We start from the raw sequence: 13,164 nt of genomic DNA, 5'->3' as shown, positions 1-13,164 counted from the left end.
GTGGCTGACGGGCTGGGAGATTGTTGGCCCAAGTGTGAGGGACGATAAGGGGTTGAAATTGTTTAAATAGGAATGGGACACCACTTTGCACCATGACAACGACAAAAAATGATGATGTACAAATGTCGGTATTTATTTTACATTATCGACTCCGTGATTTGAACGGCTATTTCCTCACAAGATGAGAGGCTATTTCAAATCATCTATTTACTTGTTTTTGTCAAAACACAATGACAAAATCTAATATTTGATGAATACAAATAAATAAATATCCTCTGATTTCATGTTTTTTTTTGTTCCATCTTTAACCCTTAATGTTTCTGAGTAAATATAATATGACAGGCTGAACACACTGAGCCGTCATCTTTGTTTACCTCTAATGGTCACCTCCTACTGTCTTTTCTTTGACAATCTCCCAAGAGAAATTACCTCCCAAAATTCAGAAAATGCTTACATGTTACAAACAAATTACTTATGACACAAAATGTGTGGGTTTCATTTTTACATTCATTGGCCAATACATAGGATAATATATTTCTCAGTTGAACTGGATTTTCCCGTGCCATATCCCAGCTCTATGTCATGACGTGAACGCATCATAAAACGTGTCTCATTTCCCAGTTTCCTCTGCTCTTCCTGCTTTCCACCGCAGAAGACTGAACGAAAACAAAATGCGATAGTTTAACTTCACCGATGAGCTGTGATCAATGACAGCGTTATTAACGCTCCTCGGCATATTTCACTGACTGTACATTTAAATGTCACATTTCTGTACCTGAGGCTTAGGCAGAAATTCAAACTTAACCATGCAGTTCTCTCCCACCAACGGAGATTTTACGTTCGTCTCTTCGACAGAGGCTGAAGGTAAGCTAATGCCAGCAGAGTTCCACAGCTAGCAGGCCTCAGAAGAGCCAACCTCTTACCAGTTTACGTGATGTGTTACAGTAGAGCAACTACCCAAGTACTAATGCAAGCAGTCTAAAACATGTACTTACGTGTGGGTCGACATTGTGCTATTCCAAATAGCCACTCTTAACGTCACCTATTGAAATGGGCAAGCTATCGGTAGCTTTGCTAACTAACGTTAGTTCAGTACCGATACGTGTCGTCAACAAACGTAGCAAACGAACAGCATTGGAGAAGTTGGACTCTTTATAACATATTGCTTATTGTCCACGTTACGAGGCCATAAAACAAGACGTTTAAGACCAAACGTTACCATTCAAGTAATTTCACTTAATGACGAAGCACAAAACATATACAACATAAACATATAACTTGTAAACACTGGTCACTGACAACCTTCCCACCACCCCATGTAACGTTAGTCCAAACGAGTACAATTAAAAGGTCAGATTATACACAATAACCAAAACGAACTAAATGCAACATAAAATACAATACTATAAACTGAGAACAGAGACTCAAAATGGGGCTAAAACGTTTACTCTAATCTGTACCGACGTTGACGTTAATATACTTTAAGATGACGCATCAAGGCAAGGCAAGTTTATTTGTATAGCACATTTCAACAACAAGGTAATTCAAAGTGCTTCACATAAAACCATTAAAAGCATCAAAACATAAGGCAAAAGAAAGGAGATTTAAGAACATTCATTGCATTAAAACATTTTTTTTTAAAGTGTAAGAAATAAAATGCAGAAATGCAGGAAATTGATGAATATATTAATTGAATGTGGTTCAATTAAAGGCAGCAGCAAACAGAAAAGTCTTCAATCTTGATTTAAATGAGCTGAGGGTCTCAGCAGACCTGCAGCTTTCTGGGACTTTGTTCCAGATATGTGGAGCAGAAAAACTGAACGCTGCTTCTCCATGTTTAGTTCTGACTCTGGGAACAGATAGTAGACCGGTCCCAGACGACCTGAGGGGTCGGGATGGTTCATAAGGTAGCAGCAGATCAGCTTTCTGACTGACTTTTTACAGAGACCTGTAAACACACCGTTACAGTAGTCCAGTCTGCTGAAGATAAATGCGTGGACAAGTTTTCCCAAATCCTGTTGAGACATAAGTCCTCTCATCCTTGATATATTCTTCAGGTGATAGTAGGCTGATTTTGTAATTGTCTTGATATGGCTGTTCAGGTTGAGGTCTGAATCCATAACTACACCTAGATTTCTGGCTTGGTTTGTGGGTTTTAACATCAGTGACTCAAGCTGAGTGGTGATTTTCAATTGTTCGTCCTTGGTACAAAAAACAATTACTTCTGTTTTATCTTTGTTTAATTGAAGAAAATTCTGGCACATCCAGTTGTAGATTTGTTCAATGCATGATTTGTTCATCAGTGCAAGTCAAGTACATGTTATTAAAAGCTGTAGGGTTAGGTGCAGAAATGTCCTTACATTTTAAACATGTGTAGAATATGAACTATGTACACTATGCACATACGAGGTGAGGCTTCACTGCCAGAGGAGACATGTTGAACAGGGTGATGTCAGCTGGCATAATGCATTTACCTATGTCTGCGAGGACTGTGCTTCAACCAACCTCTACTTTTGTTATTGGTTAAGCCAATTATTTGACATTGTCCAAATAGTTGACGATTCATTTTCTGTTGATTGATTAATGGTTTCAGCTCTAGGTTGATGTTTTCCTACTCTAATATTCAATGATGTTTACGCGGTACTGATATAAAAAAAACACTGATATAGTGAGCGCTTGCGAAATATGGCTTCAAAAAACTTGAGCTCCATGTGTAAATTGTTATATGTATGCGTTTCCTGTTCCGCACCCACCTATGATTAAACGGTTAACTCTCCAAACAAACGTGTTTTCCACAGAGCTCAGCGGCACCATCAGTGCCCCGGATATTAAGCTAATCATGGGCAGCGAGAGCGGTAAAGATCCATATGCCACCACCTTCCTGAGGCAGCGAGGCTACGGCTGGCTGCTGGAGGTGGAGGAGGATGACGATGAAGAGAACAAACCTCTTCTGTGAGTACATGTTGTGTGTATCAAAGGGTAGGGCTGAGTTATCAGTCAAAGAGTTATCAAAGCCAACATTTTCACTCTCGAACCAACCAGACTTTAATCTAGTCAATATGTTTGAGTAACTCATTGTCCTACTCCTGTAAGGCACCTGAAAGTATAACAGCAGCTCTAATGCTGCGTTCACACCGGTCGCGTTGATTTTTTGACGCGCGTCGAGATTACATACAAAGTCTATGCACAGACGCGATGAGACTGGCGCGCCTCGATTTTGCGATCCCGCGGCGCGTTGGACGCGTTATTGCAGTGCGGTGGACGCGTTGGACGCCGCAAAATCGCCAACGCGCGAGTTGAAATTTTTCAACTTCAGCGACATAATCGCGTGACGCTGTGGCGCGATAGCCTATCAGCGTTGAGTTGCTCCCCCTGTCGTCACTGGCTTCCTGCCGTTGTTGAATCAGGAAATAAATCCTGTCGCCGTCTGTGTTCACCCAGCTCTACGATACCTCATATCAACAGAGACCGGACCAAACTATGTGTATGCATGTGTGTGTGTAAACCATACGGTACAAACAATGAATAGACGCTGCCGTATTTACGTCTACGTGACGTTATTGAGTGCTGGTGGAGCTGCTACGATGTTAGCATAGCCTAGCACCGATCCATCAGAGCTCCATTGAGAAGACCAGTAACCTACAAATCGGTATCATTACGTAGTTATTTCGGAGTCCCTTTTTGTCGGAGAAGACAAGTACAAATCGGCATCATTACGTAGTTATTTCGGAGTCCCTTTTTGTCGGTTTATTGCCGTTGAATCACAGCCAAATAAGTTTATTTTGTGTTCCTACAGCTGTAGTAAACAGCGACCGGTGGCTTGCTAGACAGTGAATACAGCTCGATACAATCCACGGAGCTCCTCTGAACAATATTATGAACCAGACATGACGGCGTTTGGCATTCCGATGTTTGAGGGACTTCCACAACACGTACAAAGCAGCAATTGTCCTTATTCCTGTCATGGTTGACGGCGGAAAACAATGGCGGCCAGATCGAGGCTTCCAGGACGATAAACCACGCCCCCTCTCCGGCGCTACGAGATTTTGCGGCGACCGGTGTGAACACGACCGGCGGCGCGTTGGACGCTTTTTTGCAGTGCGTTGGACGCTTTTTTGCAGTGCGTCAAAAAATCAACGCGACCGGTGTGAACGCAGCATAACCCTACAGGCCTACAACCAGCACACAGCCAGTCAGCGTATGTTGATATAAAGCCGGTCTGGCTGCGATCAGGATTGGCCGGTTCGCTGGCTTTTTCGGAGCGGAGTCAGGTCAACAGTAAACCATAAATGGGTGTTTGTTTACTATAAGCTGAGGTTAAATCAGAGCAGTAAAAGAGTCTCCTCTGTGTTTCTCCACATATTCTGGAGGTTTAGAGCTGGTTGTTTCAGACGTATAACAGAGATAATGTCTCTGCACACCCTAAACATCCTGCTGAGGAAAGACTTTGACAGTCACAACACATTTTACTTTGATATTCCTGTTTTAACAAACAGAATACTGAGTATGTTACATAAATGTCATTTCTCATGAACCACGATCTTCTGTGCGTTGTTCAGTACATTTCCTCGTTTGACGCACGTCAATTGATGCTCCCACAATGCACTGCAGGCATCAGCTTTGAAATACCAAGCACAACCAGCAGTGTTTAAGAGAAAGCTCACTATTTAGTCAACGTCTTTATGTATGAACAATCTTTGTCTGAGTACAGACACCGTCCTGCAGAGAGCACACAAACGGTTCATCAAGATACAAAGGTGATGTGACCTACCGACGGCAACGTTTGTCATCAGTGAAAGAGACAGCAGTTGATATAGACCCACTTGTTGCTATTTTTATATTTTTCTTTTGCATCGTCTCAGTGCAAAGCATGTCATTATAATGTCATCTTGTCTGTGTGAGAAGGGAGGAGCTGGACATCGACCTGAAGGACATCTATTACAAGATTCGATGTGTGCTGATGCCAATGCCATCACTTGGTTATAACCGGCAGGTGGTCCGAGACAACCCGGACTTCTGGGGCCCTCTAGCCGTGGTGCTGCTCTTCTCCATGATCTCCATCTATGGACAGTTTAGGGTGAGCAGTAAACACAATAAACACCACTGTGTCGCCCGTCATCCTCTTCCAGAATTGTCTGTTCGGACTTTTCCACTGTATTTTACCAGCTGGTACATTTTGGATATAAATCATAAAAGAAGCTTCCAGCGTGACCAACTATGATAATATTAGGTCCTTTTTATATTGTGTTTGGTTGGCAATTGACCCTTCACTAAGCCCCGCCCCCTGCTTCAACTCCATCGTTGATCTCAAAACATTAATTTCCTTCCTCTCTTGGTATCGAGTATCACCATTACACAACGTTTCACCATGACTAGCTCCAAACCCTAAACCAGCCTGAGCATGAACAAACCTGAAAGAATTGATGAGAGTCTATGGAGCAGAGCCGAACAGCTGTCGGACCCTGGTCGGATGCTACGCTATAATTGGCCAGTCTGTGTTCGAGGGCATTTCCTGTAGTATCAGCTTCTGAGGAGTGCTTCAATTTAGATCCAGGAAGTCTTCCCCAAAGCATGTGGAGAACTGTGGAAACAAAGGCAGTGTCTGTGATAACGAATACACACAATGTTTGTTTAGTTCCTGATGTTGAAGAGGCTTATACGTGCCTTAGGACTTTGCATCACTCACAGACTTTAATAACATTTAGCAGAAACCAATGAGCCTGTTTATATACTTGAGTTAAAGGTAGAAATCCACAACTTCAATGTAAAGACCTCAGAATTCATGTAAAGTCATATTTGTGGAGCTGTTCTTTACCACATATGGTTGAATATGTGGATGTCAGTGAATTGTCATGGTAACTTCTCACAGTTTTCAGGAAGGACACGAAACTCTGCTTCTATTTGGCAGGTTGTGTCTTGGATCATCACCATCTGGATATTTGGATCACTAACAATCTTCCTGCTGGCTCGTGTCCTCGGTGGTGAGGTAAGTGCCGCTGACACCTACCGTAGTTATCTTCTGCAGCCAGTCAAAGTACAGTCCGACCTGACTCCAACTTGTTCTTATGGAGTCCATTGTTCTCTTGAGCAGGTTTCCTTCGGCCAGGTTCTTGGAGTGATCGGATATTCCCTTCTTCCTCTCATCGTTATAGCCCCTCCGCTCCTAGTGATCAGAGGGTTCGATGTGGTTGCCACACTAATCAAAGTGAGCCAAAGACCACACATTACCAAAAACATCTGAATCTTATTTGCATGTTGTGTAAATATAACTTTGATAGATATTTATAAGTAGGAATGGTTATTTTAACTTTATTTTCCCACTCTGAATTTATTTGATTTTAAAATTCCACATATGTTATAAAAAGCATTAATTTCATCATGAACAGAGTATTGAAAAGAGTAGCTCCATGTAGTAAAAGAAATCCTGAAGAGGGGTATTTGAAAAAAAAAAAGAAGTCATCCCAGAGCCCTTAAAATAACGTGATGTGTATATAGATTTTTAAATGTACAATTATATAAAATAAAGATGTGCTGTAAATCTTCATATTTAAGGAGCCAGACGCGGGTTTTCTGTGACATTTTTGCGGAATAAATTGGAGTTTGAGTTATTACCGCAGTTACAAGTATTCCTCTTGGGTCCACATGGATTGGTTAGTTATTACATACAGTATATTCAAAATGATTACTCCACTTATGCACAATTTGTTGTGTTTCCCTAAAGCATCCCCTGCTTTATGGTCTGTTTGACTCTAAATGGACCATAATGTACTAAATGAACATCATGCTGTGTTGAAGAAGACTTGAAACTAGAGATTGAGACCATAAACTCATGTTTACTGAGGTAATAAATGAGAGAGAAGTAGAGTCATTTACTTCATCAGTTGAATTTACAACAGGTGGACTCCACTCAAGGTTTAGAAACATCTCAAAGAGAAATGGAAGTCACCTGAGCTTCAAGTGTCATAGCAAAAGTTCTGAATATATCAAAGTGGTATTTAAGTTTCCTCTTTTTAATACATTTTCAAAATGTCTAAAATCCTGTTTTCATTTTGTCAATATGGGATCCATTGTGTGTGTAGACTGATAAGGAGGAAGATTAACAAACAAATGTCGAGCATAAAGCTGCAACATAACAAAAAGGGAAGTGGTCGAATACTTTCTAAATGTAACATGTGAGGAAAACCTTTACTTGTTATGAGATGATGACGATAAAAGTCCCAATGTAGTTTTTCTAAAAGCAACACCCTCCTTCATGCTACTTGAAGTAATCCGGGTTCTGTGGTGGAAATATTGATGAATAAATGAGATGATTCTTTCTCGTCTGTTCTGTTCTTTCAGCTGTTCGGAGTGTTCTGGGCTGCTTACAGTGCTGCTTCACTGCTCGTCGGAGATGAATTTAAAACGAAGAAGCCCCTCCTCATCTATCCCATTCTCCTTTTGTATATCTACTTCCTGTCATTATATACTGGTGTGTGACTGGATGAATTGAAACTGGACCTTTTCATGGACACTGACCCTGGGGCATGGAGGGGGAGTCAAACTACAGAACCAGGATTTTTTTTGAAGGTGTTTATTTCTTTCTTAACTCTTATTAGATTGTAGGCCGTGGTGGTTGTTAGGAATATATAACAATGCATATAGTTTTGTCCCTCATGTCTTTGGTCAATAAAATGCATATGCTTTTACAGCTTAAACGTCGGGTTGCAGGCTTCTCGTTAAACAGCAGGAAATAGACCCAGGGCTGTATATTCATTTAATGGTTTCTTTTTTACTCTTGATCCAACTGAAGAAGGTGGTGCCAAATATGTGGTGTTCATGCTGAAGGAAGAATTCAACAGAAGAGACAGCACCACAAAAAAGAAAGAGATTGTTGAGCTCAATGTTCTTCATTGTTGTGTACTATGAGTGTCCATCTATGCTTCATTTTTCACAGGCTTGTTTTCTTAATTTATGGACTTTAGCAGCAAAAGCAAGTGGACTAGGGCAGTTAGAGGGACACAAACCATTGTCGGCTAAATGTGCCTTGTTTTCCCACCCTTGACTCCTGTTTGCCAGCTGTTTAATACAGAAATATAATCATTGGATCAATAATTACAGTAAATTAATAGTTATTTGGCACTGTTTCCTTTTTTGTCATCATATAACGCAAACACAGCTAGCCACCACAGTGCTGTATATAGAGTGCTGCAGGAATGAGTCCTAGTACTGGATAAAAGTCAGCATTTCTGTACTTTGTCTCAAAGTTTTTTTGTTTTTTTTGTTAGATGCCTGAAATAAGGTGTAAGAGATTTCCACATTTTGTGCTACAACATAAAATACGTCAGTAAGTATCCCTCCAGTGAATTTAGTAGCTTTTTTCTTGTTTAAAAAAAAACAAGTGTCTAGATAGAGATGTGTAGTTCCTTTATAGCCTGACGTTGGCTTTTTACTCTTGGGGATTGCATGACATTTCAAAAATTACATAATGAATTTGTGAAGATTATCTTGCAGAACAAAAAGATGAGGTATCATAAACATTTGTTTGCCAGAGAGCTTATTTTCTGTAAGAATCCAAAATCCCATTGCCTTTATATTGAGGGAACCAGTGCGACGCTATCTTCCAGGATGGCATACAAAAATATGTCATCCCTGCAGCTTTATATTGTAACAGCCAGATGGTCTCAACTGGTTGGATTCACCCACAAAACCTCATTGGTTTGTAATTATAAGATAAAAAGAATTGCTGTGTCCCAGCTCCGATAATACATTCTTATTCTATAGGTTTTAACACTGGAAAAGTAAGTGGGGCCCAGGAAATATCCCTGGACACAAGACACTGAACCCTAAATCTCTCCCGATGGTCAGGCCAGCACTCTGCTTGCTGCCATCTGTGTGTGAATGAGCACTTTGGATAAAGGATTTATAAATGTAACCATTTCCCATTTAGTTGTGTGTCCACTGCCATGCTAGCAGTATTGTGAGGCTCTACATGGGGACAGCTGTCTTTAGCTAAATGCTAATACCTGCATGCTAACACATTATACTGTTGTGTCCAACTGCCAGTTTAACTTCACGAAGAGAAAGCTCTTTCTGGAACTGTCTCACCACCTCCACCCAAAATATTTTTCTTTTTTAGGCTCAGCTGTGAGTGAGCTGTTCCTCCAGTTCCTTTGTGCATTGCATTGTGGGAGAAAAATCCATCAACAGCGCACTCAAACAAATGCCTGTATTTGGTATGCATTCTCTGCCAAAGTTGGCCTCTCAAACGGGTCTTGGAGCAGTACTTCTCGCGCTGGCGCTCGGGTTCGCCTGTCGAGACTGACGAGAACGCGCAGCGTTGGGCCAAACGACTTTGGCCCCGAACTGAATCTATTTGAGGACGCTGATTGACTAAATTGTACGTCACTCATTGTTGGAATGCTGTTAAGAAACAGAAACCGTTCAACCATTAAAATGTTCAGCTCTTTCACCAGAGGGGTGCTATGACTTTTCATATTTCCAACCTTTAAACTTTTTGAATTATTAAGCTTTTTATTTTCAATGGGATCTCTATGGAGAATATTTTCAAATCCTCTTAAACTTCTTCAACTTTCAAATCCTTCAACTTCCTCATACTTTCAGCTACAGACACCATTTCAACTTTCAAATGTTGAGAAAACCCAACTCAACTATTGCCACATGATTCAGCTTTTTGATATCTTTTAAACTTTTTGAACTGCAGCAATTTAACTTTTATGAGTTTTCAGCCATTTTCTGACTTTATAATGAGTGTGTATTGCGCAGCTTAGAGTGCGTGATTTCACCACTAGTGTGAGGAGCAGCTTGAGATTCTTGTGAAAAAAACATTTGTATTTTGCCACTGTGTCCACAATCTTTGGACTTTGACTGGAATCCCACAGATTTACACATTTGACACAGAAGCCGTTAATTGAGAGGAAAACCAACTTTCTGCTCCATAGAGACCAATGTTAAATTTTGCTTCAAAAACATCTTCCACAGAACACGGTACTCCATTTCTAGATCGCCAGTTAAGCCACATTTTTTACACTACAGACACAATTTTTACAAGATCTGTTTCTCAAGTCATCCTTCCTCTCAATTATGAATATCGGAGCAATAGGAGCTACGGTTATGGGAGTTTTGATGATTTGTTTGACAGGTGTTTCCCTGTTTTATCTCCATGAAATGGCTTCAGGCACACAGGTGTTTGCGATTGAGCCAATTAGTGATGTTGATAAACACAGACACACGTGCACATACACTCGTCTCCCTCTATCTCTCTGTCTCTCTCACACAGTTATTCAGGTCTTAGGGATCTTTAGATGTCTTTCCCCCCTCCAACACACACACACGCCATTGTAAAATAAAAGCCCCACTGAATGAATCCTAACTGAAATGCTTGTGATGAGCCTGTCATTTAACAACCGGTTTGTGTTTATCTAACAGAAACCATTCAACTATCAAAATGTTCAGCTCTTTCACCAGAGGTCTGCTATGACTTTTCATATTTCTAACCTTTAAACTTTTTGAATTATTAAGCTTTTTATTTTCAATGGGATCTCAATGGAGAATATTTTCAAATGGCTTCAGGCACACAGGTGTTCGCGATTGAGCCAATTCGTGATGTTGATACACACACAGATTTACAGACACACGCGCACATACACTCCTCTCCCTCTCTCTGTGTCTCATACAGTCATTCAGGTCTTAGGGATCTTTAGAGGTCTTTCCCCCCTCCCCCCACACACACGCCATTTTAAAATAAAAGCCCCACAGAATGAATCCTAACTGAAATGCTTGTGATGAGCCTGTCATTTAATAACCGGTTTGTGTTTATCGAACATTATGATTCTGTCTCCTCTCCCCTTCTCCCCCACACCCCATTTCAAAATAAAAGCCCCAGAGAGTGAATTGTAACTGAACTGCTTGTGATGAAGCCTGTCATTTCATAACCTCTGTTTATGTGTCAAACATTATGATTATGTCTCCAGCGTGAGGAGCAGCTTGAGATTCTTGTGAAAAAAACATTTGTAGTTTGCCACTGTGTCCACAATCTTCACTCTTCATGCATAATTTCTGGATGTAGGAGTAGCTAATCTTGTCCTTTCATAGAAAAATGACTGTGGAATGACTGTGGAAGTAGTATTACTACTACTGCTACTACTACTTCTACTATAACTTTTGCTGTTGCTACTATTACTACTACTGCTACTGCTGTTACTGCTATCATCAATATTATTACTACCACTACTGCTGTTACTACCACTACTACTATTACTTATACGACAACTGCTACTACTACTACTGCTATTCATGCTACTAAAAGTCGTAATACTACTACAGCTATTAGTACGACTGCTACTAGTACTACTACTACTGCTACATCTTCTACTGCCATTACTATTACTACTACGACTACTACTACTGTGATATTAAATACTACGACCAATACTACAGCTATTACTATGACCACTGATAGTACGTCTTCTACTACTTCTAATTCCTAATACTTCTAATTACTAACAATACTTCTACTACAACTACTAGTACTTATTCTAATGCTGCTAATACTTCTACGAATAATACTTCTACTACAACTTATACGACTACAAATATCACCACTGATGAATTTTTTTAAGCCACAGAAACTGTTCATGTATCAAACTGTTCAGCTCTTTCAGGAGAGGTGTGATGTGACTTTTCATATTTGTAATCTTTAAACTTTTTGAATTGTTAAGCTTTTTGCAATTTGTTTTTGAATTGGATATCTATCTTCAGCAATGTTTTTGCGATTAATTTCAGTTTTCAGCATTCCAACGCATTTTCAGCAGGAAATGCTTTTTCTACTTTTCAATAGGATCTCTATGGAGAATATTTTCAAATGGCTTCAGGCACACAAGTGTTTGCGATTGAGCCAATTAGTGATGTTGATAAACACAGACTCACAGACACACATGCACATACACTCCTCTCCCTCTATCTCTCTGTCTCTCATACAGTCATTCAGGTCTTAGGGATCTTTAGAGGTCTTTCCCCCCTCCTCCACCCCCCCCCCCCACACACACGCCATTTCAAAATAAAAGCCCCACAGAATGAATCCTCACTGAAATGCTTGTGATGAGCCTGTCATTTAATAACCGGTTTGTGTTTATTGTTGGAATGCTGTTAAGCATTCCAACTATTGTTCTTCGAATCTTTATTCAACTTCTTCTGTTTCTTCCGTCCCACCTCTTCTTCTCCATTTTTTAAGCTACAGAAACCATTCAACTATCAAAATGTTCAGCTCTTTCACCAGAGGGGGGACCTTAGTGCTGTTGAAAATGTTCACTGTTGTATAATTTGTCCGATAAATGATTTTTTTTGTGTCTCCTTATCTTTTTTGAGATAAACAACAGAAATGAAAACGTGACAGATTTATAAAGCAATGGTGAAAATATTGTTAGTTGCAGTTCTAGTATCAGGACATAAAACGGGAACACCTTACAATATAAATCAATCAAGTAAATATATATATATATATATCAGGCTTCATATTTAAGGCTCTAAAATGAAGGTTTGATTCAAAGTGTGTGGTAATACTTGAGGTAGAAGTTTGTGGTGGATAGAACTAGACTGCATCAATTGTGTATCCACTGCAGGACACAGTAGGCTAAAGATTGAAACCTTTGTTACTTCATGTTTGTTGCAGAGCCATTATTTTGATAGTCAATTATTTATTCCACCCTTTGTTCTCGTTTGCACTTGGTGTTATCGCGGGAAGTGGCAGGAAGATACGCTAGCTCCGTTTACCTATCGTGTCACTGACAGAACGCTCAGCCTGGAGTTCCTCAGCGCTGATGGTGAATAGCCGCTGCTGCGGTAACGGGCGGAGGAGAAGAAGCCGCATAAGGAGTCAGCAGTGGCAGAGGAGTGATAGTTCGGAGTTAGTCGCTTAGAATTAGCAGTATTACGTGTATTATTTAATCCTTACAAACCCCAGAAGCAAGGGAAGGGAAAAATAAGGAAAGATGGCGGCCGCGGCCTCGCCGGGCTCCGGCTCGTCCACCCCTTCAGACTGGATTGTACTGAGAGACGGTTGCCTGCGTTGCGACGAGGAGGGCCTGCGAAGCCTTTCCTACCACCCGGCCCTCAACACTATCTTGGCCGTTACTAGCCGCGGCAGTATCAAAGTAATTGACGGCACTT

At 40.6% G+C, this 13,164-nt stretch overlaps 2 protein-coding genes across 4 annotated transcripts in view; both read left to right on the top strand.

Annotated features, from left to right (window-relative positions):
* The first annotated feature begins 652 nt into the window (after positions 1-652).
* Positions 653-8,230, top strand: yipf4 (Yip1 domain family, member 4). Of its 2 annotated transcripts, XM_079280313.1 has the most exons (6): positions 653-864; positions 2,799-2,952; positions 4,906-5,077; positions 5,909-5,986; positions 6,092-6,205; positions 7,339-8,230. In XM_079280313.1, exons 1-6 carry the CDS (start codon positions 807-809, stop codon positions 7,474-7,476), a joined length of 714 nt encoding a protein of 237 aa, XP_079136439.1. In that variant the 5' UTR covers positions 653-806; the 3' UTR covers positions 7,477-8,230. The 2 variants fall into 2 exon arrangements, with proteins under 2 accessions (XP_079136439.1, XP_079136440.1); XM_079280314.1 differs by lacking the exon at positions 6,092-6,205.
* Positions 8,231-12,952: 4,722 nt separating this feature from the next.
* The window catches only part of birc6 (baculoviral IAP repeat containing 6), a 139,566-nt gene continuing 139,354 nt past the window's right edge, over positions 12,953-13,164 (top strand). For both annotated transcript variants that reach the window (XM_079280713.1, XM_079280712.1), the window contains exon 1: positions 12,953-13,164. This exon is cut by the window's right edge and continues 33 nt beyond it. In XM_079280713.1, coding sequence (XP_079136839.1) covers positions 12,987-13,164 — 178 coding nt within the window. In that variant the 5' untranslated portion in view covers positions 12,953-12,986.

The sequence above is a fragment of the Melanostigma gelatinosum genome, assembly GCF_949748355.1.
Source record: "Melanostigma gelatinosum genome assembly, chromosome: 12".
Taxonomy (NCBI): Eukaryota; Metazoa; Chordata; class Actinopteri; order Perciformes; family Zoarcidae; genus Melanostigma; species Melanostigma gelatinosum.
This window is presented reverse-complemented; position numbering and strand designations above follow the sequence as displayed.